This window comes from Hemitrygon akajei, chromosome 11 (genome assembly GCF_048418815.1).
Source record: "Hemitrygon akajei chromosome 11, sHemAka1.3, whole genome shotgun sequence".
In the NCBI taxonomy this organism is placed as follows: Eukaryota; Metazoa; Chordata; class Chondrichthyes; order Myliobatiformes; family Dasyatidae; genus Hemitrygon; species Hemitrygon akajei.
This window is the reverse complement of record NC_133134.1, coordinates 125,004,250-125,032,234: the sequence shown is the minus strand read 5'-3', so window position 1 is coordinate 125,032,234 and position 27,985 is coordinate 125,004,250. Positions and strand designations below refer to the sequence as shown.

The following is a 27,985-nucleotide window of genomic DNA, read 5'->3' as shown; positions in this document are numbered from 1 at the left end:
GCTTTTTTTTTAAACATAAATTTTGTCCGGGAGTTAGAACTTCGTCTCGGGGCAGTAGCGGGACTGCCCGAGTGAAGTGAAGGGCGAGGGGTAGGAATGGTAGAGTCCGGAGATGGCCGCCACCATGAAGAGAACGGTGAGTCTGTTCTGGGAAGGAGGAAGCGGCATGAGGGAGAACGGGGAAGGAGAAGAGAGAAAGAGAAGGAAAATAAGAAGAAAGAGAAGAAAACGGGTCATGGAGGAGAGGAGGGGTGAAGGGAGAGACATGAGGGGAAGAATGAGGTTTAGAGAGAGGGAGATGGGGAGGAAAGTAGGAGGAGAACACGGGGAAGGGAGAATGGAAAGTGGGAACATGAGGGAGTGGAAAAACCGCAATCTGAGTGGGATAGAATGAGTAGAGAGAGTATGGGGGAGAGGGAGAAACAGGAAAGGGACATGGCGATGGAGTAGACGGAGAGAGAGAATAGGAGAGGGGAAATGAATGAGTGAAATGGAAGGGGAAGTAGAGGGAAGACATGAGAAAAAGGGAACACAGAGGTAGGTAGGAAGGACAAAAAAATCAGAGGTGAAGAGACGGATAGAGAGAATAGGAATTTGCCAAGGTTAGTGCAGAGCATGAAGAGTGGATAATGCAGTCACTCAGTACTGAAGTGTTGGCCTTAATGGCCTGCGCTCATGCTGCTGATCGGGCCACAGTAACTGCATCATCTGCCTTGCTTGCCGTACACTCGCTTTTGCAGACAGCCTCTGTAAATTCCTGAAGTGGTTCACTCCACACCAAGTTGTTGGGCAGTGAATCATCTTTTCCTTGCTACATCAGGACCAGGTTCCTGGCACACTACCGAATACCTTGAATGGAAGTCTGTTTTAAGTATAACAGGACATTCACTTATGAGTGTTTAGGCACCAGGATCAAGAGCACCATGACAAAACGGAGATCTGGGATGGCACACTAATGGCATACCACTGTGTCTAATGAAAAAGCGTTTAAACAAAATGAAAACTGCAAGTTATTGGATAGAGTCACACAACACAGAAATAGAACTTTAAGTCTATTAAGTACATATTAACCATCAAACAGCTTGTAACATGAATTGTACAGGAATGGCATTTTTCTTCTCCATACATTTTGATCAATGTCTCCCAGATTCTACCACTCAATTTTAAATGAAGCTTCTGCTGTAGAACAATTATTTGCACTGACACTGGAATGACAGTTTTTGCTCTCAGTCGTTGCAGATAGAAGTGAGAGGTTGAATTTAAAGCAGAAACCTTCATTATGTCAATTGCTGATGAAGTACTGTTGCAGTAAGTCACAGTCTTACCTGTTCATTGAAAGGCACTCCCATGTGCTAGCTAGGAATTGGCCCATTTAAGGAGCATTGCAGCCCTTCCACTGGCACTACAGTGGAGTATATATCTAGTTCCCTGCAAGCAGCTGGTCTCTTTTGTTTCAGGGGCTTACCGACAGACTGGGGGTTGAGACTAGTGTTGCGAGAACAGTGGAAGTGTGCTCAATAGAGACCCTGAGTGCACATTTTAAATAAGTATTTGTAACTGGGTGTAAATTAGTGTCTGCTGTCTTGTCCTGTAAATAAATAGTTAACTTACTTACTGGTAGTAAGTGTCTTCCGTCCCCACTAACCAGACCTGTGAACCTGATTTCACGCAACAGTTAGCACTGTGAGCAGTGTTTGGTGATTGAATGGAAGATTAATATGCTGAAAGGCAGAAATAAGAGAGAAAACAACCCATGTGAGGAGTGCCAGGGCCTGGGGCAGACCAACAACAATGCGGGATGTGAGAGTCTCGCCAACCTTTTGACGGGCCATAGTCCACCAATAGACTGGTCAGACAAAAGGGCCTCCCACGAGGTGAAAATGAGACACCACATCGTTTCTGTATTTAATGAGGTAGGGGAGCCAGAGGAGTGTTTTCTGGATGTTGGCAGCCACAGTAAACACCACCAGGTTCAGGAACAGTTATAACCCCTCAACTGTAAGACTCTTGAACCAGTGGGAGTAACTTAATTCATCTTCGTTTGCCTCATCTCTGAACTGCTTCTACAACCACTTTCAAGGACTCTTCTCATATTCTCGATTTTATTTGTTCATTATTGTTAATTTTTTTGTTAAAATTGTTAAACACAGTTTGTTGTCCTTTTGGGCACTGGTTGTCTATTGGTTCTGTTGGGTGCTGCTTTCATTGATTCTATTATATTTCTTGGGTTTGCTGTGTATGCCCGTGAGGAAACAAATCTCAGGGTTGTATATGGTGAATTTTATGTACTTTGATAGTAAATTTACTTTGAACTTTTTGATTCAGTCTTGCAGAAGGAGAATAAAATGGGGAGCTTGGGCATGGGGCAGGCCGCCCAGTCAGCACAGGTTTGGGCTAAAGAGTTGGAGAATGGGAGTACAGAGTTGGCCTGTTGGCGAGTAAAGGTGCAGCAATTAGTGGCTGCCTACAGAGCTAATGAGCCCTGATGTTGCAGAGAGGTAACCCTGACATAGGGATGGTGACATTTGTTTAGATGGTGATGATGGAGAAGAGAGGTTAGATAACCTCAGTGATGTCCCTCTAAGTGAGCACCCTCCCTCCTTTGCAGCTGTACCTGTATAGGCCAGATCTACTGAGGGGTTGCTGGTTCATAGCCCCTCCGGCCTCCGTGGAGCAGGGTGGGGAAGAGCAGCAGGCTGGTAGAGAGGGACCTGGGGAGCATAACACAGTGAGTCTCACCAAAACTACTATTATCAGAGAGCTTTTTGCTAAGAATCTGGTGGAGTTGGGAGACAGGTACAGACAGAAGCCAGGGGAGCCTCTGCTCACATAGTTGCTAAGGATTTGCAATATGGGGGATGCTGGAGTGAGTTTATCCAACAGGGGGATGGGTGTCCTGGAGGGGGGCTGCCGTCTCACAATGCGATTAAAATGCCCTGAGAGTGCAACCTGATTCCCACAAGGGTGGTGAGTTGCTATAGAGCAGAGTCAGAGGGTGATTAAGGTCACTGTTCAAGTGGGATTTGAAGCCCCGGGAGAAATGGACCACAGTGGAGGAAGGGACTAGAGCTCTTTGCCAGTAGGCCCTTAGCACAGGGATCATTCAGTGTAGCAACAACCTGCTGGAGGGTCATAGGTTAACATCAGCCATGGTTGGGGTTAGCTAAAGCAGCTACTCACCATTTAAAGGGAATGGTACTGCTCTTATTGGGACTGGCAATAGGGTGTGTTGTAGGTGCCGCCGTCAGGTCGTTTGAGGGATTAGGGTATTTGTGAAAAGGTCTCCATGGTTGGGGGTGCAAGTTAGACAAACAGCCTGGGGGTGGAGGGTCCCACCTGACCCAAAGGAAATGTTCTTGGTGTTGCTGAGACCCGGGATCCTAAGGGAGAAGGTAGATCAGGTTCTCCCTCCCATCCTCCATGCCTTATAGAGGGAAGAGGTGCAAGGAGGCCCTGAAGAGAGACGTCCTCCCCTGATAAGGGTTTCTTCTGTCCTCCACAGGATTCCTCACACTCTTCACATTCCTTGTGTCCCTCGCTGGAGGTTCTGTAAAAGGCACTGGTGAACCTTGATCAGCAGCAAGGGTCAGGTGGTAGGTGTTGGCCTCCCACCCACTTGCATAGGGATGAAGGTCTCCCAGCAGGTATGCTTGGTGACCCTATTCCAGACAAGGGTTACAAGGCCTTATTACTACCCATTGCAGTACATTGGGGGAAGGGGCATATGCAGTGATGGATGGCACTGGTGCCAAGCACACTGTCATTCTGGGTAAACCTGATAGCTAGCGAGATCCAGGGCTACCATAGAGGGGTTAGGGGGCACACTTCTCTAAGGAACGTTATCTTGCTGGTGGCCATTGAACCCATGACTTAGCAGCCTCCCACAATTGCATTTTGGGCATGAGTATACTGAGGAGTAGACCTCTGCAGACAAGTAAGGGTTGTTTTGTCTCTGGAGCAGCATGGGTAAAGGTACTACTGGGATTGGCCATATGGGAGCTTTTAGTGACCCTACCCCCACCACCGAACAAGGTGGTTAACAAGAAGCAGTCCAGGGTCCTGGGAGGCTCCACGAAGATCAAGGGATACAATGGAGGACCTGTTGCAGAAGGGGATCATCAGCCCTGCAACCTCCCCGTACAATAGCCTCTTGTGGAAGGGAGATGGCACCTGGCATGTGGCCATTGGCTGTAGGCAGTTGAACAAGTATACACCGCCCCTCATGGCAGCTGTTCTAGATGTACTGACCCTTACTGAGGACAGGGGCAAGGAGGGGAAGTATTAATAAGCAGTATTGGATTTGGCCAATGACCTCTTCTACACCGCCCTAAGTCTGGAGTCACCGTGCCAGTTCGCTTTTACTTGGGAGGGTCAGCAGTTCACCTTTTGCTGCCTTTCGGTCCCACCTTGTGCAGTGACATAATTGCCTGAGACCTGCAGGGGATACAGTTTGATCCCACTACATAGACGATGTGCTACTACAGGGATCCTTGCAGGAGGCAGTGAGACAGGCTCTGGATTGCAGGGGGAAAGGTTGGTCTATCAACCCTGATAAGATGCTGGGTCCCATCAACAACCCCAAATTCAAGATGGCGGCGTGATGCAGCTTGCAGCGGCCACTCCGGAGTTGATTATCTGTTATTTCTGAAGTGTGGTGCCGTGCACAATCATTATCGATTGAAAACGAACGTGGGAGCATGGAGGAACATCGGGAAATCTCCAGGAAGACCTTCTTCGTTGCTGCTGCTGCTGTGAGGTCTGGGACTCTGCTGAGAAGAACAGACCCCCAGTCCTCGGGGTAGCGTTGCCGATGGCCGTTGGCGGGGGCGTCTTAATACGCTCGGCAGAGGATGGTGCTTGGAGAAGCTGTGCTGGAGGGGATGGTCGTCGGCTCGGAGGTTCGATGGACTCGGAGTCCGCTGCGGTCAGGTCGCTTTCAGTGTGTGCTGCGTCTGCGAGGCTGAGTTGGGCGGCACTGTGGAATTCCCATAGCTGGGGGTATTCCCTTCTGTCGCCGGCATGGGATGGCGAGTCTGTGGGGACCCTGGGGACCTGTGGAATCTGTGTGGTGATTTCTTTTGAACTTATAGTCCTTTAACATCTTTGGACTATTTTTACTGTGCCCATGGTCTGTTTTTTTTTATCAATTCTGCTATTGTTTGCACTGTTGTAACTATATGTTATAACTATGTCATTTTGTGCAGGTCTTGTAGCTTTAGTTTTTGGTCGTGTTTTATCTGGTGGATTTGGAGCTCCTTTACGGGGAACGCACTAAGACGGTAGCGCGATATTAATACGCAGCAGCCTCTCCGGACTCTGGATTAGGGATTGCCAAACATTATGTGGATTTTTTGGTGTAGTCTGTTTTGTCATATGCTTTTGTGATATCATTCTGGAGGAACGTTGTCTCATTTTTTAACTGCATTGCATTTGTGGTTTCTAAATGACAATAAACTAAATTGAATCTGAATCCGAAATAAAAGGTGCCCTGTCATTTTGGGAGTAAATGAAACAGGAACCAGGTTAAAAAAGTATTTAAAAAAACTTTTTCTCTTGTTGATATGGTGGGGAAAAATAAATAAAAGTAGCCAGAATATGTTGAAGAATAATATTTTTTAAATGAAGCACACTCATTATTTGCACAAATGAGCAATCAACTGTGCAGCTGTATAATATTTTAGTTAGACCTTATTTGGACTGCTGTGTGCTTTTCTGGTTGTCACAGGACAGGAAGAATGTGAATGCTTTAAAGTAAGTGCAGATGAGATTCACCAGGATGTTGCATGGGTTACAGAGTGTTAGCAATAAGGGGAGGTTGGACAAAGTTGGACTGTTTTCTCTAAAGCATCGGAAGCTGAGGGGCAACTTGATAGAAGTATATAAAGTTATGAAAAGCACAAGTAACATAGATATAAACACAAAATGCTGGCAGAACTCAGCAGGCCAGACAGCATCTGTGGGAGAAGGTAGTGACGATGTTTCGGGCCGAAACCAAAAAACGTCGTCACTACCTCCTCCCACAGATGCTGTCTGGCCTGCTGAGTTCTGCCAGCAAGTTGTGTTTTTATTTATTTCCAGCATCTGCAGATTCACTCGAGTAACATAGATATAGTCCATTTTTCCCAGGGTGAAACATTCAAGTTCTGGAGGGCATAGATGGAAGGTGAGAAAGGAGATTTCCAAGGCAAATTTTTACAAAGAGTGATAGGTGCATGGAATGCACTGCCTTAGAAGGTGATGGGAGCAAATATGATAGAAACTTGAAAGAGACATTTAGAACTTTCAAGGAATGGAGGAATATAGATCATGTGGAAGTAGATGGGTTGGGCTAAACTAGCATTATGGTGAGTACAGTCATCATGAGTTGAAGGGCCAGTTTATATACTGTACTGTTAAATGTTCAAGCATGCTGCTGTCTTTGTGTATTAAATGCTTATTAAGCATATCACAGATAAGATCCATTAAGTAATAACCCAAAGTTCTGAAGGACATTGTTAGTCATGGTCAGTGAATCATCTGATCCATAAAGTAAACAAAGTAGTAGAATTTCATGCTGATAAATTGGAGGAGCTTTTTGCTCAATAAGTTTTAAATTACTGTACTTTTTTCATTTTCACACCTCCTATTGTTCATTTTCCTTCTCAAAGGGAAAAATATTGGGATGGTTTCCATTAAATTGGAATACAAAATGGAGAAATTTTGCAGACCCTATTAGCTCCTGTTAAGAGGTGTGAAGAGGATTACACATTGTGGTAGAGTGAGGACTCAGGCCTTTAACAGAATGTGGGGAGGAAAGCATAATGATTGGTGCTTAGTTGGGAAATGGAGAAAATTCAGAGGCAAGATGCAATTAATGAAAAATGTAACCAGACTGAGTACTGATAGTTCTCAGAGATTGCTGTCTTGGAAAATGGAATGCATTCTTTCATTTCCAAGTTCCGGGCTTGGTTCTGATAGTAGTGCTGAACTTTTATCAATCCGGTACAGACTGAGAAGTATTGTTTGGTCTGCATTTACAAGAATTTAGGTTCAGATCCATTTCAAAAGTGATTTATTTTTCACATTTTACATCATAAATGAATGCTTTTAAGATGCAGTGTCTAGTTTTGAGAAAGATCCTCCACTTTTACAGCAATTGATGAATTTTAGAATTATGTAAATTTAATTCAGTAACTAAATTTACTGATGCATTGACTACTTCGTAGAGTAGACAAGACCTCAAAATTACCAAGTAGACATAATTTTTGAGAACTAGTGGTACCATGTTGGTGGCACAGGTTGCTGTCATTAAAGTTACAGTGAAATAAGCATGATGTATTACACTTCAGATCAAGAATCTTTTAAACTCCTTAACCAAACTTTATGGGTGGCACAGTGATGCAGTAGGTAGTGCTATGCTTCCCAGCACCAGTGATCCAGAAAGCATGGAATTTGTTCTGCTTATGACCCGTTGGACTTCTTTTACGTGTTCAGGTTTCTTCCCCGTGACAAAGACATGTAAGTTGGTTTGTTAATTGACTACTGTAACTTACCAGTAGTGCTGCTGGGTGATAGATGTATTTGAGAGGATTTCATGAATATCTGAGAGAGAATAACTTGCAGGGAAATAAGTAGAGGAATGGGATTTATAATATTTCTCTTGAGAGCTGGCATGGATTGATGGGCTGAATGTCCTGCTTTGTTGTTTGGAAGTAATGAGAATTTTCATGGCCCATGTTTCAATTTCTCTAACTTATTGAATATCCATCTGGACTTTTTGCAAGATTAAAAATCTTACTTACAACATCACATAACTGTGCAGTTTGCAAACATCATTCTCATCTTGACTGAAGTAATCTAGTCCCTACCTCAAAAACAGTCAATTGTATTTATACTTAAGGTATTTGTAATTGTGTTACAGATGCTTTTGGCTTCATTACTATGCTGAAAATGTTTTTGTTGGCTGTCTGCAAGACCAAGATTTAAGGATTTTCCATCGTCTGTAAATTTGCAGTTTCAAATAACTGACCCTTTCATTTGCAGTGAGCAATTGGATATTCCACAGTGCACAACAGAAACAATCTCTGCAAAAAGCATGCATATTGGATGTGGAAGCTCCTGCGGCTTGAAATAATGAAAGCTTGTGATACTCCGGGTTTAGTAATTAAAGAAGAATTTAGTTTTAAGGCTCCTTCAGTTTGTAGGTCATACGATTTCACGCTAGCACAAAAGTGGAAAGATGCTGTAAATTATCCAACACTGCAAATGTATATTTTTGACAATTCATTGGCTTGCCTTACGATTATACTTGACAGAAATTTCCCGATAAATACTGATATAGCAGTGTAGATCTCCTGGTTACTTAAATCTAGAGTAATGTTTAAGTGAAACGTGTGTATAAATTAACCAAGAAAATACATTTTGTTTATAGGCAGTAGAAGATGTTAATGTTACATTTGAAGACCAACAGAAGATTAACAAATTTGCAAGAAATAATAACAAGCTCATAGAACTTAGGGAAGAAATAGAACTGAAGAAGGTAAATGTGGAGTTTCATTATATTCAACTATGAAGATAATTTAAATACTACTGTATATGTATTGCCTCAGTCTTTGTTATTTGGCTCAAACGTTCCAGCTGAATTGTTCTGAGTACCTTTGTGTGTAATACTATAAGACCATAAGATATAGGAGCACAGTTAGGCCATTTGGCTCATCAAGTCTGCTCTGACTTGTGCATTTCCTTCTCAACCCCAATCTCCTGCCTTATCCCCAAATGCCTTCATGCCCTGAATAATCAAGAATATATTGACCTCCGGCTTAAGATACCCAGTGACTTGGTCTCCACAGCCGCTTGTGGCAACAACTCCTCAGAATCACCACTCTTTGGCTAAAGGGATTCCTCCTCATCTGTGATCTAAATGGAAGTCCCTCTATTCTGATGCGGTGTCCTCTGGTCTTAGAATATCTTTACTATAGGAAACATCCACTCTATTGAGGTCTTTCAGCATTCGATAGGTTTCAGTGAAATCCCCCTCAGTCTTTTGAATACCATTGAGTACTGGTCCAGAGCCATCTAATGCACCCCCCTTGATAAGCCTTTCAATCCTGGAATAATTTTGTGAACCTCCTTGGAACCCTCTCCAATGTGAGCACATCCTTTCTTTGTTAAGGGGCCCAAAACTGCTCACAATACTTCAACTGAGGCCTCACCAGTGCCTTATAAAACCTCAACATTATATCCTTGCTTTTATATTCTAGGCCTCTTGAAATGAATGCTAACATTGCAGTTGCCTTCCTCACCACTGACTCAACCTATAAATTAACTTTTAGAGAATCCTGCATCAGGACTCCCAAGTTCCTTGCACCTCATATCTTTGAACTTTCTCTCAATTTCAAAAATAGTCAACACTTTTATTTCTTCTAGCAATGTGCATGATCATACACATCCTGACACTGTATTCTATCTGCCAGTTCCATGCCCATTCTCCTAATCTGTCTAAGTCCTTTGTAGCCTCTCTACTCCTCCAACACTACCCGCCTCTCCACCTATTTTTTTCTCATCCACAAACTTAGCCACAAAGCCATCAATTCCATCAGGCAAATCATTAACATATAACACGAAAAGAAGTGTTCCCAACACAGATCCCTGTGGAACACCACCAGTCACTGCCAGCCACCAGAAAAGCCTCCCTTTATTCCCATTCTTTGCCTCCTGCCAATCAGTCAATGCTCTATCCATGCTAGTATCTTCCCTGTAATAACATGGGCTCTTAATTGAGAAGCAGCCTTGTGTGGCACCTTGTCAAAGGCCTTCTGAAAATCCCTATACACTACATCTCCTTTGCCTATCCTGCTTGTTACTTCTTCAAAGAATTCCAACGGATTTCTCAGGAAAGATTTTCCCGTAAGGAAACCATGCTGACTTTGGCCTCTAAGTACCCTCAAACCACATCCTTAACAATCAATTCCAATGTCTTCTCAACCACTGAGGTCAGATTAACTGGCCTCTAATTTCCTCCCTTTTGCTTCTCTCCCTTCTTGAAGAGTGATGTGAAATTTTTGCTATTTTCCAGTCCTCCAGAACCATGCCAGAATCCATTGATTCTTGAAAGATCATTACTAATGCCTCCATATTCTCTGAGCCTCCCCTTTCAGAACCCTAGGTGTACACCATCTGGTACACGTAACTGACCTACCTTCATATCTTTCAGTTTCCCAAGCACCTTCTCCCTAGTAACTTCTGCCTCCTGACACTTTCGAACTTCAAGCGCATTGCTAGCGTTTTCCACGGTGAAGACTGATGCAAAATATTTACTCAGTTCCTCTGCCATTTCTTTGTCTTCATTACTACCTCTCCAGCATCAGTTTCCAGTGATCCGATATCTACTCACCTTTTTTACTCTTTATATATCTGAAGAAACTTCTGATATCCTCTAGTTTACCTTTGTAATTTATTTTTTTATTGAAGTTCATCATCAAACAAACATTTCCATAAGATGTATTTCAGACATTGTACATATATATCATATAATCATATATATCACAAATCTCCACAAAGTATTTATCTGAGGTATACACTTATAGAAAAGAGTGGAAAGAAAAAAACAAGCAAAAGGAAAGAACTATGTACTAGTAGGGAGTGATTTTTTTTAAAAACAGATTCATTGATTTGTGAGAATAAAATCAGGTTACCTTTGTATTGCATCTTTTCCTTCTTTATGACTTTGTCAGTTGCTAATCCTCTAACCTCCCACTAACTTTTTGCTCTATTATGTGCCCTCTCTTTGGTGTTCACATTGGCTTTGACTTCTCCTGTCAGCTACAGTTGCATCTTGAGAATATTTCTTCTTTGGGATGTTACTATTCTGCACTTCTTAATTGTCCCCAGAAACTCCAGCCATTGTTGCTCTGTTGTCATCCCTGCTAGTGTTCCCTCCCAAACAATTTTGGTCAGCTCCTCTCTTGTCCCTTTATTCCACTGTAATACCAACACATCTGATGTTAGCTTCTCCTTTTCAAATTGCAGGGTGAATTTTATCATATCATGATCACTCCCTTAATGTTACATTTACCTCAAGTTCTCCAATCAATTCCGGTTCATTGCATACCACCCAATCCAGAATAGTTGATCCCCCTAGTGGGCTCAACCATGAGCTGATCTAAAAAGCTATCTTGTAGCCATTCTAGAAAATCCCCTTCTTGGAATCCAGCACCAACCTGATTTTCCCAATCTAACTGTATATTGGAATTCCCCATGACTTTTATAACATTGCCCTTTTAACATGCATTTCCTTTCTCCTGTTGTAATTTGTAGACCATATCTTTGCTACTATTTGGAGGTCTGTGTAAATTCCCATGAGTGTCTTTTTACCCTTGCAGTTTCTTAGCTCTACCCACGAGTCTACACCTTTCAATCCTATGTTGGTATAACTTATTGATTTCTGACTATAAAACTGTAGTGGAAACTACAAGATGAATTGCATTTGGGAAATTGAAACATTCATTTTTAACTCAAAACCTGCACTTTCAGTCAAGGAGGGTTGGGGGGGGGGGGTGGTGGAGTGGGGTTGGGAGGTATAATGAGGTCCAATGACCCAATTGGGTCCAGGTCATTGAATTGTATCATTGAGTTTTATTGAAGGAGGCATTCTAATGGCAGTGCCCAATATGCAGTTGAGAATTGCATTCATTTTGGTGTAAGCTTGCAAGTGGCATTGACTAATGCCTGTATTCAGCCTCCTTCATCAGTGGTGTGTTATAGTGAATTTGGAAGAATGTGCCAGAAGGAACACAAAAACTGCTTGTGTTTTATTTAAAGAAAAACCTTCTCCACATTTGTCTCCACTACACTAGGTCAGGGTCACTTGATAACAAGTAAGGTGATTGAATATTCCATTATAAATAATTAAAATTATCTTTGGACTTGCATAGAATTTATCAATTCAAAGTGTATATTTTTTTTCTGTAAATGTTTTTCTACTAAAAAGGGTAGCTCAGCTGCCCAACCTAAGCTGCAGATTTTTCTAACTGCAAGCTGCTGCACTGGTAAATTTACAAAAGGAAATCAACTATGCCTTAAGTGTCAATGAATTATTTTGAGGCAAGATTTAATGCAAAGAAAATACTATAGAAATACATTCACACCGTCAGTAGTCTAGATATGCAATAATTGTACATGTTTTACTTTAATTGCCACTAATCCTTTTTGTGATTAAATTAGAAACAGTTACAGAATTTAGAAGATGCTTCGGATGATATCATGATGCTTGATGAAGATGCTGTGTTGGTGCCTTATCAAATTGGAGAAGTATTTATTAGCCACTCCCAGGATGAAACACAGGAAATGCTGGAAGCTGCAAAGGTAATAAATATTCCAGATGTCTCAATCTTACTGCATTTGGACTGAAGGTAAAATTAATGCCTTTGTAATTATTGTAAATCTATAATACAGCAAGGCTGAACTAGGTAAGTGCTTAAATTTGCAGTTAAAATTGGACTGAGTTTCAGATGTTTTTTCTGAAAGTTTTCATAAAACATTTTTTAATAGCTAAACTACATGTTCACCTTCATTTTAGACGATAGCTTAAGAGAAAAATAAGGATAAGAAAAAGATTTGCATTTTATCCAAATTTCTCAAAGTCGTTCATGTATGCTCTGCTTAAAATGCTGCTGGTATTGTGAAGTAGGCAAACAAGATAGCTATTTAATAGATGTAAATAAATTGCAGTGAAATGAGTGGAGATCTCCTGCCCCACTGCAAAGGACTTGCCTAGAAATCCCCAGTCCCATTCTCTAGCATTAGTGATTCAAGTCTGGCAACCCAGGCCTGTACCAGAAAACCAGGTATGATTTGTGGAGGGCTATTTCAAGGGTGAAGAGGCAATTTTGAATGAGGTTGGAGGCGATATCAGGTGCATAGCAACTCTACAGTTATGACTAGACTGAACTTCTGCCTCAGCAAGGACTTCGACCCATTGCAATTTGCCTATCATCACAATAGGTCAACGGCAGACGCAATCTCCATGTCTCTCCGCACGGCTTTAGACCACCTGGACAGCACAAACACCTACATCAGGATGCTGTTCATCGACTATAGCTCAGCAATTAATACCATCCATCCCACAATCCTGATTGAGAAGTGTAGAACCTGGGTCTCTGTGCCTCCCTTTTCAATTGGATCCTCGACTTGCTAATCAGAAGACCACAGTCTGTGCAGATTGGTGATAACATATCCTCCTCGCTGACGATCAACACTGGCACACCTTAGGTGTGTGCTTAGCCCACTGCCCTACTCTTTATATACATATGACTGTGTGGCTAGGTATAGCTCAAGTACCATCTACAAACTTGCTGACCGATACAGCCATTGTTGGTAGAATCTCAGGTGGTGACGAGAGGATGTACAGGAGTGAGATATGCCAACTAGTGGAATGGTGCCGCAGCAACAACCTGGCACTCAATGTCAGTAAGACAAAAGAGCTGATTGTGGACTTCAGGAAGGATAAGCTGAAGGAACACAACAATCCTCATAGGGGGATCAGAAGTGGAGAGAGTGAGCAGTTTCAAGTTCCTCAGTGTCAAGATCTCTGAGGACCTAACCTGGTCCCAAAATCTCGATGTAGTCATAAAGAGGGAAGACAGCAGCTATACTTTATTAGGAGTTTGAAGAGATTTGTCATGTCAACAATTACACTCAAAAACTTCTATAGTTGTACCATGGAGAGCATTCTGACAGGCTGCATCACTGGTATAGAGGGGCTACTGCATAAGACCGAAAGAAGCTGCAGAGGGTTGTAATTCTAATCAGCTTCATCTTGGGCACCAGCCTACAAGGTACCCAGGACATCTTTAGAAAGCGGTGTCTCAGAAAGGCAGCGTCCATTATTAAGGTCCTCCAGCACCCAGAGCATGCCCTTTTCTCACTGCTACCATCGGGTAGGAGATACAGAAGCCTGAAGGCACTCACTCAGCGATTCAGAAACAGCTTCTTCCCCTCTGCCATCCAATTCCTAAATGAACATTGAAGCTTTGGACACTACCACACTTTTTTTAAGATACAGTATTTCTGTTTTCTTTTGCACATTAAAAAAAATCTATTCAATATACGTAATTGATTTACCTCTTTACTTATTACAGTCGGCCCTCCTTATCCGCGAGTTCCACATGCACGAATTCAACCAACCGCGAAATGAGAAAACCTGGAAGTGCTCTTCCAGCACTTGTTGTTTGAGCATGTACAGTTTTTTTTTTCTCTTGTCATTATTCCCTAAACAATGCAGTATGACAACTAGTTTACATAGCATTTACATTGTATTAGGTGTTATAAGTAATCTAGTATTTAAAGTATACGGAGGATGTGTGTAGGTTAGTGGATCGGGATCGAAAAAAATCGGAAGTTCTCTTACTATGTAAGTTGGAACAGGTACATCCAGTATTAGCATTGGGAGGATTTGTGCTGCCCTTGATGCTAACCCTGACTGCAGCATCATGGATTTATGGAAGAAATTCACAATTGCAGATGCAATTGTGCTTATTGCATAGGCTGTAGACGCCGTAAAGCCCGAGACAGTGAATGCATGTTGAAATCCACTATGGAGTGAGGCAGTCAATGGTTTTAGGGGCTTCCCCATTATTGATGCAGAAGTCAGGGATATCCTGAATGTTGCAAGGTAAGTTGGCAAGGAAGACTTCTCTGACATGATCGAGAACGACGTCGAGAAACACATACAAACCGTTTGTATAAGAGCATAGAGAAATCCTTACCAACGAAGAACTTGAAGATCTGCTGAAAGCCTCTGCAGATGATGATGATGAAGAGGAGGCAGAGCCATCAATTTGGACAGTTGAAAAATTTGCAGCAGTTTTTCACCAGGTGCAAGTGTTAAAGGATATGATCCTCGACTATGACCCTTTGATGGAATAAAGCCTCCATGACACCCGAGGGATAACAACATGCCTGCAACCATTGCAAGATTTGTTCGATGATGCAAAGAAAAAGAAGAGACAGCTTCCTATAACAATGTTTCTAACTAAAGCATCTTCAGTTCTGAAGTCTCGACGTTCAACACTTGAAGATCCTCAGCCCTCAACCTCCACAGTTCCTGACTTTAGTATTATTGAGCCTCCTCCAAAGCATCCTCATTCCATAAATAAGACAGTGTAAAAACTACTGTATAGTTATTACAAATTTTACTCGTCGTTTGATCATTGTTTGCCTTGTGTCTCGTTCATTCACTGCTTGCGTTGTGAGCGGGAGGAACATGCACAGTCTTTTTTTCTTGTCAATAAGACAGTGTAACAACTATTTACATGGCATTTCCATTGTATTAGGTATTATAAGTAATCTAGAGATGATTTAAAGTATATGGGAGGACGTGCGTAGGTTATATGCAAATATTACGGCACTTTATATAATGGACTTCAGTATCCGCAAATTTTGGTATCCGCGGGGGCTCCTGGAACCAATCCCCCGCGGATAAGGAGGGATTCAATCATCAGTTAATTCAATCATCAAGAAGTGGAAAGAATTTGGCATAGCTGTAAATCGGCCTAGAGCAGGCCGTCCTCAAAAACTGAGTGACTGCAAGAAATGAACTAGCGAGGGAGGCCACCAAGAGACCTATGACAGTTCTGGAGGAGTTACAAGCTTCAGTGGCTGAGGTAAGAGAGACTGAACATACAACTCTTGCCTAGGTGCTTCAGCAGTCACAGTTTTATGGGAGAGGGACAAAGAGAAAGTCACTATTGAATAAAAGCCTCACATGAAATCTCAGCTAGGGTTTGCTAGAAGGCATGTGGGAGACTGAAGTCTGCTGGAAAAAGGATCTATGGTCTGATGAAGCCAAAATTCAGCTTTTTAGCCACCAGATTAAATGCTGTGTTTGGCATAAGCCAAAGACTGCACATCATCAAAAGCACACCATACCTACCATGAAGCATGGTGGTGGCTGCAACATGTGGTGTGGTTGCTTCACTGCAGCCGGCCCTGGAAGGCTTATGAAGGTAGAGGGTAAAATGAATGCAGTAATCCTCAAGAAAAACCTGATGTAGTCTGCAAAAGAACTGCGACTTGGGAGAAGATCTGTTTTCCAGCAAGACAGTGACCCCCAAGCATAAAGCCAAAGCTACACAGGAATGGCTGAGAAACAACAAAGTTAATGTCCTAGACCAGCCAAGTCAGAGTCCAGACCTCAATCCAATTGAGAATTTGTGGCTGGATTTGAAAAGGGCTGTTCACTCATGTTCTCCATGCAATCTGACAGAGCTTGGGCAGTTTTGTAAAGAGTGGGGAAAAATTACAGTGTCCAGATGTGCAAAGCTGATAGGGACTTATCCACGCATAATTGCTGCCAAAGGTGCATTTACTAAATACTGACTTGAAGAGAAACAATACTTATGTAATAAATTATTTTCTCTTATATATTTGTAAATAATTTAGATCACTTTGTAGAGATCTGTTTTCACTTTGACACAAAAGAGTCTTTTTCTGTTGAACAGTGTCAAAATAGTCAAATTAAATCTACTGTGGTTCAGTGTTGTAAAACAGTAAAACATGAACATGTCCAAGGGGGGTGAATACTTTTTATAGGCACTGTAATTGCAAAATAAGCTACTCTCAGTGAAAATGAAATTAGAAAGATTATACATATGGAACAGGCATGGTGCCAAAAATTGATGGTGTGCTGAATGACATCTTTTTATAAAGTTTTAAGTGTAGATATGAAATTTTATCAAGCTGTTTATGTAATTGAAAATAAATATCTCAGAAACATTGTACTAAAGTAATTTTCTGTTGCTGTTGCAACATATTGCATAGGAAAATTAGATTGATTTTTTTTGTTTTGGGGAACATTAGGCTTGTTTGATTTCAAGATGATGCATTTATATTTCTGTAGCTGTAGGTTTTCTCAGTTACCTGCTTAGCTTTGAAATCATTAGTGCTTCTCAGCATTATCCTTCAAATATGTATCTATCTTCAAGCTCAAAGGACAGAAACTGATGTTAAATTGAGAGAGTGTGAGGGATTTGGAATTGGATCAAAAAATAGCATTGTGTGAATAGTGTGATTAGTGAAGTGTCTTATTGAATGAAATTTTAATTGTTTGTTTGTACAGTTTCTCTACAGGAAGCTGTTAACTTTTTTTTGCTTTAAAAAAAATATAATTTCTTTAACAATCATCCTGGGATGACTTTCTTCGGTCTAAACCTCATAAATTTGCTTTATTACCTTTTCATTTATTTCTAATACCAACATGAACGAGTGGTGGATTTGTTTGCAATTAAGATGAGCTATCTACTCAGTTGGTTTTGCTTAATCTCTTCCTGCTTCTCGTTTGTTTTCTGTCCCCACCTTTTTTCCTTCCTGGCCATTTGATTTGATGAATTCCGCTGCTTGATATCTTTTAAGACAATTGATAGCCATTTCTTCAAAGAAATGAGAAGCATTTATCTTCTATCCAGTATTGTAAAATTGTCTCTTTTTACTCAGTTCTTATGTATTCAACTCTGCCCAACATTTCCAGCAATATCTTTTTCCCCCACTTATGTGCATTTTTCTGGATTCATACAAGGGTCATCCTTGCATTCTATTCTTTTCATTACATTGTTTTTATTTAGTGGATACTTCACTGGAAAGCTTACTTTCATTTTCATTCTGTCCGAGCCTATTTGCAACATAGATGTCCTATCCGTCATCCCCTCAGACCATCGAGTCTGCTCCATCTATCCATCATGGCTGATCCCAGATCCCTCACAACCCCATACACCTGCCTTCTCACCATATCCTTTGATGCCCCGACCAATCAGGAAATTATCAACTTCCTCTTTAAATATACCCACGGACTTGGCCTGCACTGCAGTTTGTGGCAAACCATTCCACAGATTATTACTCTATGGCAAAAAAAAATCCTCCTTACCTTTGTTCTAAAAGGTCACCCCTCAATTTTGAGGCTGTGTCCTCTAGTTCTGGGTAACTCACCAGAGGAAACATCCTTTCTACATCCATCTCCTCTAGTCATTTCAACATTCAGTAGGTTTTAATGTGCTCCCCCGCATTCTCTAAATTCCAAAGAGTACAAGCCCATAGCTGCCAAATGCTCCTCATATGTTAATCCCTTCATTCCCAGAATCATTCTTGTAGACCTTAGGTTCTTAGATAATAGTCTGCACCATTATTTCTTTTACCAAAATACATCATCATACATTTCCCATCACTGTATTCCATCTGCTACTTTTTTGTCCATTCTTCCAATTTGTCTAATTCCTGTTGCAATCACATAGCTTCCACCGCACTATCTACCTCTCTACCTATCTTTGTATCATCTGCAAACTTTGCCACAAAGTCATCAATTCCATTATCTAAATCATTGACGAACAATGTAAAAGTAGTTGTCCCAATACTGAACCTTGAGGAACACCACTAGTCACTGGCAGCCAACCAGAAAATACCCCCTTTACTCCCACTCACTGCCTCCTACCTGTCAGTCATTTCTCTATTCATGCCAGTATCTTGTGGTGCCATAGGATTTTATCTTGTTAAGCAGCTTCATGTGTGGCATCTTATCAAGTGCCTTCTGAAAATCCAAGTAAATGACATCTACTGTATCTCTTTTTGTCCACCCTGCTTGTTACTTCCTCAAAGAACTCTAGCAGGTTTGTCAGGCAAGATTTCCCTTTTCAGAAACCATGCTGACTTTGACTTATTTTATCATTAGTCTTCAAGCACCCTGGAAACTCATCCTTAATAATAGACTCCAACACTTTCTCAACCATTCAGGTTAGGCTAACTAGCCAATAATTTCCTTTCTTTTGCCTTCCTCCCTTTTTTTATAATTTTTTTTATTGAAGTTCATCATCAAACAAACATTTCCGTAAGATTTATTTCAGACATTGTACATATATATCATCTAATCATATATATCACAAATCTCCACAAAATATTTATCTGAGGTATACACTTACAGAAAAGAGTGGAAAGAAAAAACAAGCAAAAGGAAAAAAAACTATATACAAGTAGGAAGTGATTTTTTTTTAACAACAGAATCATTGATTTGTGAGAATAAAATCAGACCTATGAGGCATTATGTAGTTAAACCATTTTTCCCAGTATGAATCAAATTGTTCCAGCTTATGATTAACAGATGCTGTTATCTTCTCCATTTTGTAAATGTCCATTGTAATTTCCATCCATATATTTAAAGTTGGGCTCTCCTGTGATAACCATTTCCTAGTAAGAGTCTTTTTAACAGCCACCAACAGTATATTCAATAAATATTTATCTCTTTTCACCCATTCTTGAGGTATATATCCAAAATATATGGTCTTACTCTCTAAGGGTATTTCACATGTAAAGATGTCTTGTAGGGCATTGTGTATCCCCCTCCAATAGTTTTTGATAACAGGGCAGTCCCAAAAAATATGATAATGATTTGCATTGTGATTTCCACAATTTCTCCAGCAAACAGGGAGGTTATTATCATAATGGGATTTCTGAGAGAATGTAATAAAATATCTTATCAAGTTTTTCCATCCAAACTCCCTCCATTTCTGTGAACTGGTACACTTCTATTGATACCTCCATATTATTGTCTGTTCTTCCTCAGATATAGTTATCCCTCCTTCCTTTTCCCATTTTGTTTTAATGTATGAAGTTGAATGTGTTTTAAGATTTGACAACCCCTTATACATGCTTGAAATGATTCTACTACCATTATCTGAATTATATGCTTTTCTAAATAGCTCTATCAAGCATGTACTTGCCTTGGTTACATTTTTAAGTGTCTTATTAGCATATTTTCACATTTGTAAATACTGATAAAAGTCTTGTTTTTCTAATAAGTGTTTCTCTTTAAGCATTTCAAAACTGAACAGTGTTCCTTCTTTCATTATGTTGCAAAGAACTGTTATTCCTTTAGCTGTCCAGTCCTTAAATCTAGCATCCAATTTATTTGGTGTAAAATCAGAGTCATATGCACACCATTTAAGAATTGCAATATCTCCCTCTAGATTATATTCTTTTATAGTAGTTTTCCATATTTTAAGAGTCAATTTCACCCATGGGTTATCAATAGTATTTATGTACCTTTGCAGGTTGTTAACAGCCAAAATTGCTTGTATGGGGATGGGAAGTACCCGCTCCTCAATGTTTTTCCATTGAGCGTCATATAATGGGTTGCACCAACATATCACAGCTCCCAACTGTGCTGCAAAATAATAATCTCTAAGAGAAGGTAGGCCCCATCCCCCCTTTTCCTTTGCTAATTGCAAAGTTTTGAGACGAACTCTAGGCCTTTTACCCTGCCAGATATACCTTGATAACATCTTGTTCCATTCATTGAATTGATTTTGGTTAATCTCTGTTGGTAGGGTCTGAAAGAGATGTAACAGTCTGGGCAGTATATTCATTTTAATAGACTCAATCCTTGAACTGAAACTGAAAAAAAGGAATCAGGTTCCATCTTGCCATATCTTCCTTAATTTTTTATATAGTCAATAGACAATAGGTGCAGAAGTAGACCATTCGGCCCTTCGAGCCTGCACCACCATTTTGAGATCATGGCTGATCATCTACTATCAATACCCGGTTCCTGCCTTGTCCCTATATCCCTTGATTCCCCTATCCATAAGATACCTATCTAGCTCCTTCTTGAAAGCATCCAGAGAATTGGCCTCCACTACCTTCCGAGGCAGTGCATTCCAAACCCTCACAACTCTCTGGGAGAAGAAGTTTTTCCTTAACTCTGTCCTAAATGACCTACCCCTTATTCTCAAACCATGCCCTCTGGTACTGGACTCTCCCAGCATCTGGAACATATTTCCTGCCTCTATCTTGTCCAATCCCTTAATAATCTTATATGTTTCAATCAGATCCCCTCTCAATCTCCTTAATTCCAGCGTCTACAAGCCCAGTCTCTCTAACCTCTCTGCGTAAGACAATCCAGACATCCCAGGAATTAACCTCGTGAATCTACACTGCACTTCCTCTACAGCCAGGATGTCCTTCCTTAACCCTGGAGACCAAAACTGTACACAATACTCCAGGTGTGGTCTCACCAGGGCTCTGTACAAATGCAAGAGGATTTCCTCGCTCTTGTACTCAATTCCCTTTGTAATAAAGGCCAACATTCCATTAGCCTTCTTCACTGCCTGCTGCACTTGCTCATTCACCTTCAGTGACTGATGAACAAGGACTCCTAGATCTCTTTGTATTTCTCCCTTACCTAACTACACCGTTCAGATAATAATCTGCCTTCCTGTTCTTACTCCCAAAGTGGATAACCTCACACTTATTCACATTAAACGTCATCTGCCAAGTATCTGCCCACTCACCCAGCCTATCCAAGTCACCCTGAATTCTCCTAACATCCTCATAAAGGCTGATAATTACATTCTGATAATTTTGCCAAATCTTTGGGTATAATGATGCCCAAATATTTGAAAGACTCTATGTGCCATGCCCAGGGATATCTACTTTCAATTTCTCTTAGTGGGCTATAGTAATATGAAAGTAATTGGGTTTTATCTGGTTTGATCTTGTATCCTGATAATTGACCATATTGTTCAAAGATTGCATCAATTTAGGTAAAGAGTATGTTGGTTGCCCTAGATAGATCAAAATGTCATCCACATAACAAGTCAATTTATGCTCTGTCCCTTTAATAGTAATTCCCCTGATATCTTCATTTTGTCTGATGTATTGAGCTAATGGTTCCAGATATAACGCGAAGGGTAGTGGTGACCATGCACGACCCTGTCTCGTGCCCCTTTCTAGGGTAAGACTATTTGATAAATATCCATTGATTTTAATTCTAGCAGTAGGATTGTCATATAGTGTCTTTATAGTTTTAATAATTGTGTCTTGGAAACCAAATCTACGTAAAACTCTAAAGAAAATTCCAATTAACCGAATCAAATGCCTTTTCAGCATCCACACTTATTACTATTGCTTCAATTTTATTTTTTTGTATATGATCCATAATGTGAAGCGTCCTTTGTATAATGTCTTGTGTCCCTTCCTCCCTTCTTAAAGAATAGAGTGACATTTGCAATTTTCCAGTCATCCGGGACGATGTCAGAATCAACAGATTCTTGAAAGATCATGACCAATGTACCCATTACCTCTTCAGCAACCTCTCTCAGGACCCTGGGATGTCGTCCATCTGGTCCAAGTAACTTATCGACCTTAAGACCTTTGAGTTTGCCAAGTGCTTCTTCCTTTGTAATAGCAATGGCACTCATCCCTGCTCCCTAACACGGACCTCTGGCACACTGTTAGTGTCTTCCACGGTGAAGGTTGATGCAAAGTACTCATTAAGTCCATCTGCCATTTCATTGTCCCCCATTAGTACCTCACCAGCAACATTTTCCAACTTTTGGTGTCCTGCTTTATTATATTGGTTAGTTTGCCATCATATTTCATCTTTTCCCTTCTTAGAGCTTTTTTAGTTACCTTTTGTTGGATTTTAAAGCTTCCCAATCATCCAACTTCCCACTCACTTTTTCTACCTTATATGCCCTTTCTTTGGCTTTTATACAGTCTTTAAATTCCCTTGTCAGTTACCTCTTTTGTGGGACATATATATCCTGTGCTTTGTGAACCATTTCCAGAAACTTCAGCCACCTCTGCTCTGCCCTCTTCCCTGCCAGTATCCTCCTCCAATCCACCTGGTCAAGCACCTTGCTTATGCCCCTGTAATTCCCTTTATTCCATTGTGATTCTCAGAAATGTGACTTATGCTTCTTCTCAAATTGCAGTATGAATTTAATCATATTGTGATCACCGCTACCTAAGAGTTCCTTTATATTAAGCTTCCTAATAAGATGTGGGTTGTTACACGCCACCCAATCTAAGATAGCTTTTCCCCTATAAAGCTCAAGCACAAGCTACTCTAAAAAGTCATCTTGTAGGCTTTCAACAAATTCCCTCTCTTGCAATCTGATACCAACCTGATTTTCAAAATCCCCGCGCGTATTGAAGTCCCCTATTACAATTTTGACATTGCCCTTATTACATGCCTTTTTTAGCTCCCATTGCAATCTCAACCCAACATCTTGGCTACTATTTAGAGGCCTGTATATGATTCCCATAATTTTTTTTATCAATGCAGTTTCTTAACTCCACACACAAATATTAAACATTTGCTGACCCTGTGTCATCTCTTTCTAAAGAAGTAATTCTACCTCTTACCAACAAAACCACACCACCACCTATACTTTCCTGCTTGTCCTTTTGATACAAAGTATATTCTTCGATGTTAAGCTCCCAACTATGGCCTCTATGGCCTTTTCTCAGCCACGAGTTCATCCGGTTGCAGCTCCAACTCCTGAACGTAGAGTGTCCGAAGCTGTAACTGGATGCAGTTCTCACAAGGGAAGTCATCAGGGACACTGGACATCTCCCTGCCTTCCCACATACCACAAGAGGAACATTCAACTGTCCTGATTGGCATTCCTACTGTTCTAACTGTGCAAATATAAAGAAGGAAAACAATTGGAGAAAAAAAATGTTACCTACAGCTTTTCCGCTTTCTCTCACACAAGGCTCTCCTCACTGATGCCTCAAAGAGCTCAAGTCGCAAATAAACATTCTAACACTGTCCACCGGCAATTATGGATTCCCCTATCACTTCTGCGTTCTTCTCTCCCCTTCCATTCTGAACCGCAGAGCCAGACTCAGTGCCAGAGACCTGTTCGGTGTGGCATCCTCCAGTAAGTCCTCCCCCCGCCCTCACCACCACAACAGTATTCACAGCAGTGTACTTATTATTGAGTGGAACAGCCTTAGTGGTGCTCTGCACTGTCTGTGCATTCCATTTTCTCTCCTGACAGTCACCCAGGTACCTGCCTCCTGGAACTTAGGGGTGGCTATTTCCTTTCTGTCGCCTCCTCATTTTCCTGTATGAGCTGAAGGTTATCGAGCTGCAGCTTCAGTTCCTTAACATGGTTTCTAAGGAAGTACATCTCAATTCACTTCTTGCAGATGTAGTTATCAGGGACGCTGGAGCATTTCACTATCTCTGGATCCATTATTAACACACTGGCTATGTACTAACAGGGCAAAAAAATTGCTAGAAACTTTCTTACTTGGAACATCTACCTGTTAAATTATGACTTCTTGAGAACAGACCAAACCTTCAGCATTCTTTGTACATTGATGTGTTTCCCAACTTCACCCCTGAAATTCCCAGGCAGATTTTGATGATGCCTGTCTTAATATTGTTACAAATATTAAATGAAGTGGAACTCTTCCTTCCTGAGCATTTCTTTACCTACATATTTATTTTGTTTATTTGTATATTCTCACAACATTTTGCCTGGAACTATAGTGATAATCAAGAATTTACTTCCTTGACTATTTAGTTTACAATTTTAATTATGTTAGAAATTGTTATTGCTTTAAAACTGTAATAAATACAATGGGTATTTTAGTTGGCTACCAAAACTGCTAACTGATGAACCAAATGCTTAGCCATAATTTTTACGCATCACTTCATTAGGTATACTGATTGTTGTCCTTTTGAAGTTTGTTTATGCTTTGTTTGTGCCTGCTTTTTAATTCAGTATCCCATTCAACTTTTACCAGTTGTTCCCTTATACTCTTCTCAGTAATTTGAGAACTATAAGCCAAGAATAAAATAAGCTTTTGTTAGGTTTTCTGGGGGAGGACAGTTGGATATAACTGAGGCGCTCGGTTGGTTGAGGTCAACCATGAATGTTGTCTCCTATCTGTCTACGTGATACACAAGGCAGGAGAGTACGATTTGGTGACCAAGCTTTTGCCCATGCAGCAGGCTCTCCTTCTCCATGAATCTGATGAATCCAAAGCAAATGCATTGACCAATGTAGTTTGGCATCAGTGCTGTCGTGAGAATTGCCAGTCAGCGTTGAACTCCATATAGGACTGTCTTAGGAATTCCAGCTTTGGATTTTCCCTTGGGATTTACTCCCAAAGCCTTTCCCATGAGTAGGTATAGCTGGAGGGCAGCGGAGGTTTGAGATCAGTTTTCCTTCTCCCAGATAAGTTGCCAAACGTGGCTGACGAGTCCCATCTGTCCAAAGCGACTAGTTTTAAGGTGTCACTAACCTACCTTTGCCCCTTCTTCTGTCAATAGAAACTGTTGCAACAGGCCTAGTAGCTAAGCCACATGTAAAGGCCTGGAGCTGGCCTTGGTTGTTGCAGGCTATTTGAGACGCACACCATTGGGAGCATTTAATAGGTAGTAGGATCTCATCCCCGCTATCTGCCCCCCCCCCCCCCCCCGGTTATGACAATATGACAACCTTGAGGAATTGGATATAACAATGCAAATGCAAATAAATGTACTTATTTCAATGTTGTTTTATTTGAACTAAGCCTGTATTAAGCAAGTTCATTTGGGGGAGGTATCAATTTGGGAGATATCCAGACCTAAAGTGCAATTGAAGAGTATCAATCTGCTGCATGGCAAAAGGTTACCCATTTAAGACCCAGAGCAGATCATGAAACTGAGACACATGTCCAAGAAGGAATAACATATTGATGGAAGAAAATATCCAGCCAGAAACTAAGTTAGTGAAAATCAGTGGATCTTTCCAGTCTCGTTCTATTTCTCTCGTTCTGTCTAAAAAGGGGCTAGGTATTAAAAAAAAACTAATACACACAAAATGCTGGTAGAACACAGCAGGCCAGGCAGCATCTATAGGGAGAAGCACTGTCGACGTTTCAGGCTGGAACCCTTCGTCAGGACTTTGTCAGGGAAAATCAGTCCTGACGAAGGGTCCTGGCCTGAAACGTCGACAGTGCTTCTCCCTATAGATGCTGCCTGGCCTGCTGTGTTCTACCAGCATTTTCTGTGTGTTGTTTGAATTTCCAGCATCTGCAGATTTCCTCGTGTTTGCTCATTTAAAAAAACTAGTTAGTTTTGCAGCAGCGTTGTCTTAATGAGTGTATAGTGTGATTTAAGTGGTGATTCGTGACAGGAGGTTGAAGCAGGAAATTGAAATGCACTGCTAACTGGATATTATGTTTTGTGACAATTGCTTTCTGAGAAATGTACTTTCTTTCAGAGGCATTAGGAATTTTTGCAATGTTGCTTAAATTGCCCAAACTTCCTGAGGAGTGCTCACTGGGAGTTTCCTGACTGCATTACTTTGTTGGAATGTGTAGGATCGTGAGGAAGAGTTCTAAATTCAAAGTAATATAATTAGCTAAAAATATGTTGGTAACTTAAATATTAAGATAATTATATGCACATGTTTTAATAATAAACTTGATTTTTAATAGTTTTGAACATCAGTGAGTGTTTATGAAAGTCAGATGGTTAGAATCTGGAACGTTCTGTCTGATGGGGTGATGAAGGTGGGTACTCCAACGATATTTAAATATTTAGTTGAGCACCTAAATCAACAACATGGTGATGGCTATGGATGAAGTGCTGGTAAATGGGATTACTTGATGTTCACAGACAGTGTAAACAGAAGTGCCTGTTTCTGCTATGTACATGACTATCTTGTCAATTATTTTCTTTACACAGGCAAAATACCAGAATAAAGAAGCAGTGATGGTTTGAGGTGCTGACAGCTCATATCATGCAAGGGATGGTACTGCCTGGCTAACAGAAAATCCACTTTGTCTTTGACCCTACCAGTTCATCTTGTTTGTTTTGATTGTAAAGTGACTCAGTACACCCAATGTTAATAAATTGTCCAGTTTTGTTTCAGACATTTAAATAATCCACAAATGAAATTATTATTGTATATCCATTAGCTTAACTGCACCCTGATAAGTTTCTACTTTATTTTTCAGCAAAGTCTTCAAGATGAGATCCAGGCTTTGCAGTCTCGTGTGGAAGCCATTCAGCAGGTGTTATCCGATCTTAAAGTTCAGCTCTATGCAAAATTTGGAAACAACATTAACCTTGAAGCAGATGACAACTGAGCTCTTTACTATCAAAAGTCACATCTCATTCAGTTGAATGATTAACTTTTCGGATGGTCAGCTGTTGCAGTTTGTTTTAGGAAATGCCAATTTAAGAAAAAAGTTATCATTTTGTTAATTATTATGGAACAATCTTTTAACATTTTTGATCTACGGCTCCATTTACTTGATGGAAAATCTTTTTATACGTGCTTGCACTCGTTATTTATTTGTTACAGTGATTTCACACTTTAATTTTTGAAATGTTTGTGAAACATTTAGATCCGAAATCCTGTATGACAAAAAAACACAGAAGATTTATCCTTCACATTCAAGTTCAAGTTTATTATTTTGAATGCATTATCATATGCTGACAGAGTCTATCCTGGTTCACCTGCACAATCCCCATTCTCAATAAAAGTACTAACTTATCACAATGTATTTTGAATATAACTGAACTCTTTGGTTTATTATAATATAATCAATGTTTAATGTATAATCTTAAAAAATATATATTTATGATAGACTGAGGGAAAAATAAGTTTTAATATTGAATATTACTGTTCATTCTGACATAGCCAATTAAATACTCTGAAGGAGCAGTTGTGCAAGTATTCTTAGATACTTAAGTTTAAAGTAGAGTTTACTTGCCTTTCATTTTACTAAGTTGTGAATATAGAATTATATACATTTGATATTTGATCTATTAATAATCAAACTCATAAATAACGAAGTATTTACATACTGTATTGGCAGAATTGTAGCCTATGGCTTTAAAGGGAAAATGCCACGTGAATATGGAATTGACAAGGAGATGAAAAGGTCCCAGCAGTGTTAACAGTAGTATATAAAAAAAATTACACATACAGGCAAAATTAATGGCTGATTTAAATGATATGGGTTTAAAGGAAATTGAATTGTCTTGTTAAAAGATGCAATGGCTTCTGTCTCAATTGTTCCCTTTGGCCCAGCTTTCTGTGCTTTACATGTAGAAATTTCTCATTAACCCCTGCTTTGCATTCTTCACCTTTATTACAGACAATTTAAAATTGAATACCTACACAACTGACTTCCCAACTGTGTGGAATTAGTCCTTTTCTATTTTCCGTCT

The 27,985-nt window shown here is 40.5% G+C and overlaps 1 protein-coding gene across 2 annotated transcripts; it reads left to right on the top strand.

Moving 5' to 3' along the window:
• Nucleotides 1-27,311, top strand: pfdn4 (prefoldin subunit 4). 2 transcript variants are annotated; one of them, XM_073061627.1, is made up of 4 exons: nucleotides 1-136; nucleotides 8,411-8,518; nucleotides 12,202-12,342; nucleotides 26,764-27,311. In XM_073061627.1, exons 1-4 carry the CDS (start codon nucleotides 113-115, stop codon nucleotides 26,893-26,895), a joined length of 405 nt encoding a protein of 134 aa, XP_072917728.1. In that variant the 5' UTR covers nucleotides 1-112; the 3' UTR covers nucleotides 26,896-27,311. The 2 variants fall into 2 exon arrangements, with proteins under 2 accessions (XP_072917728.1, XP_072917727.1); XM_073061626.1 differs by lacking the exon at nucleotides 1-136 and adding an exon at nucleotides 1,704-1,913.
• The last annotated feature ends 674 nt before the right edge of the window (nucleotides 27,312-27,985 follow it).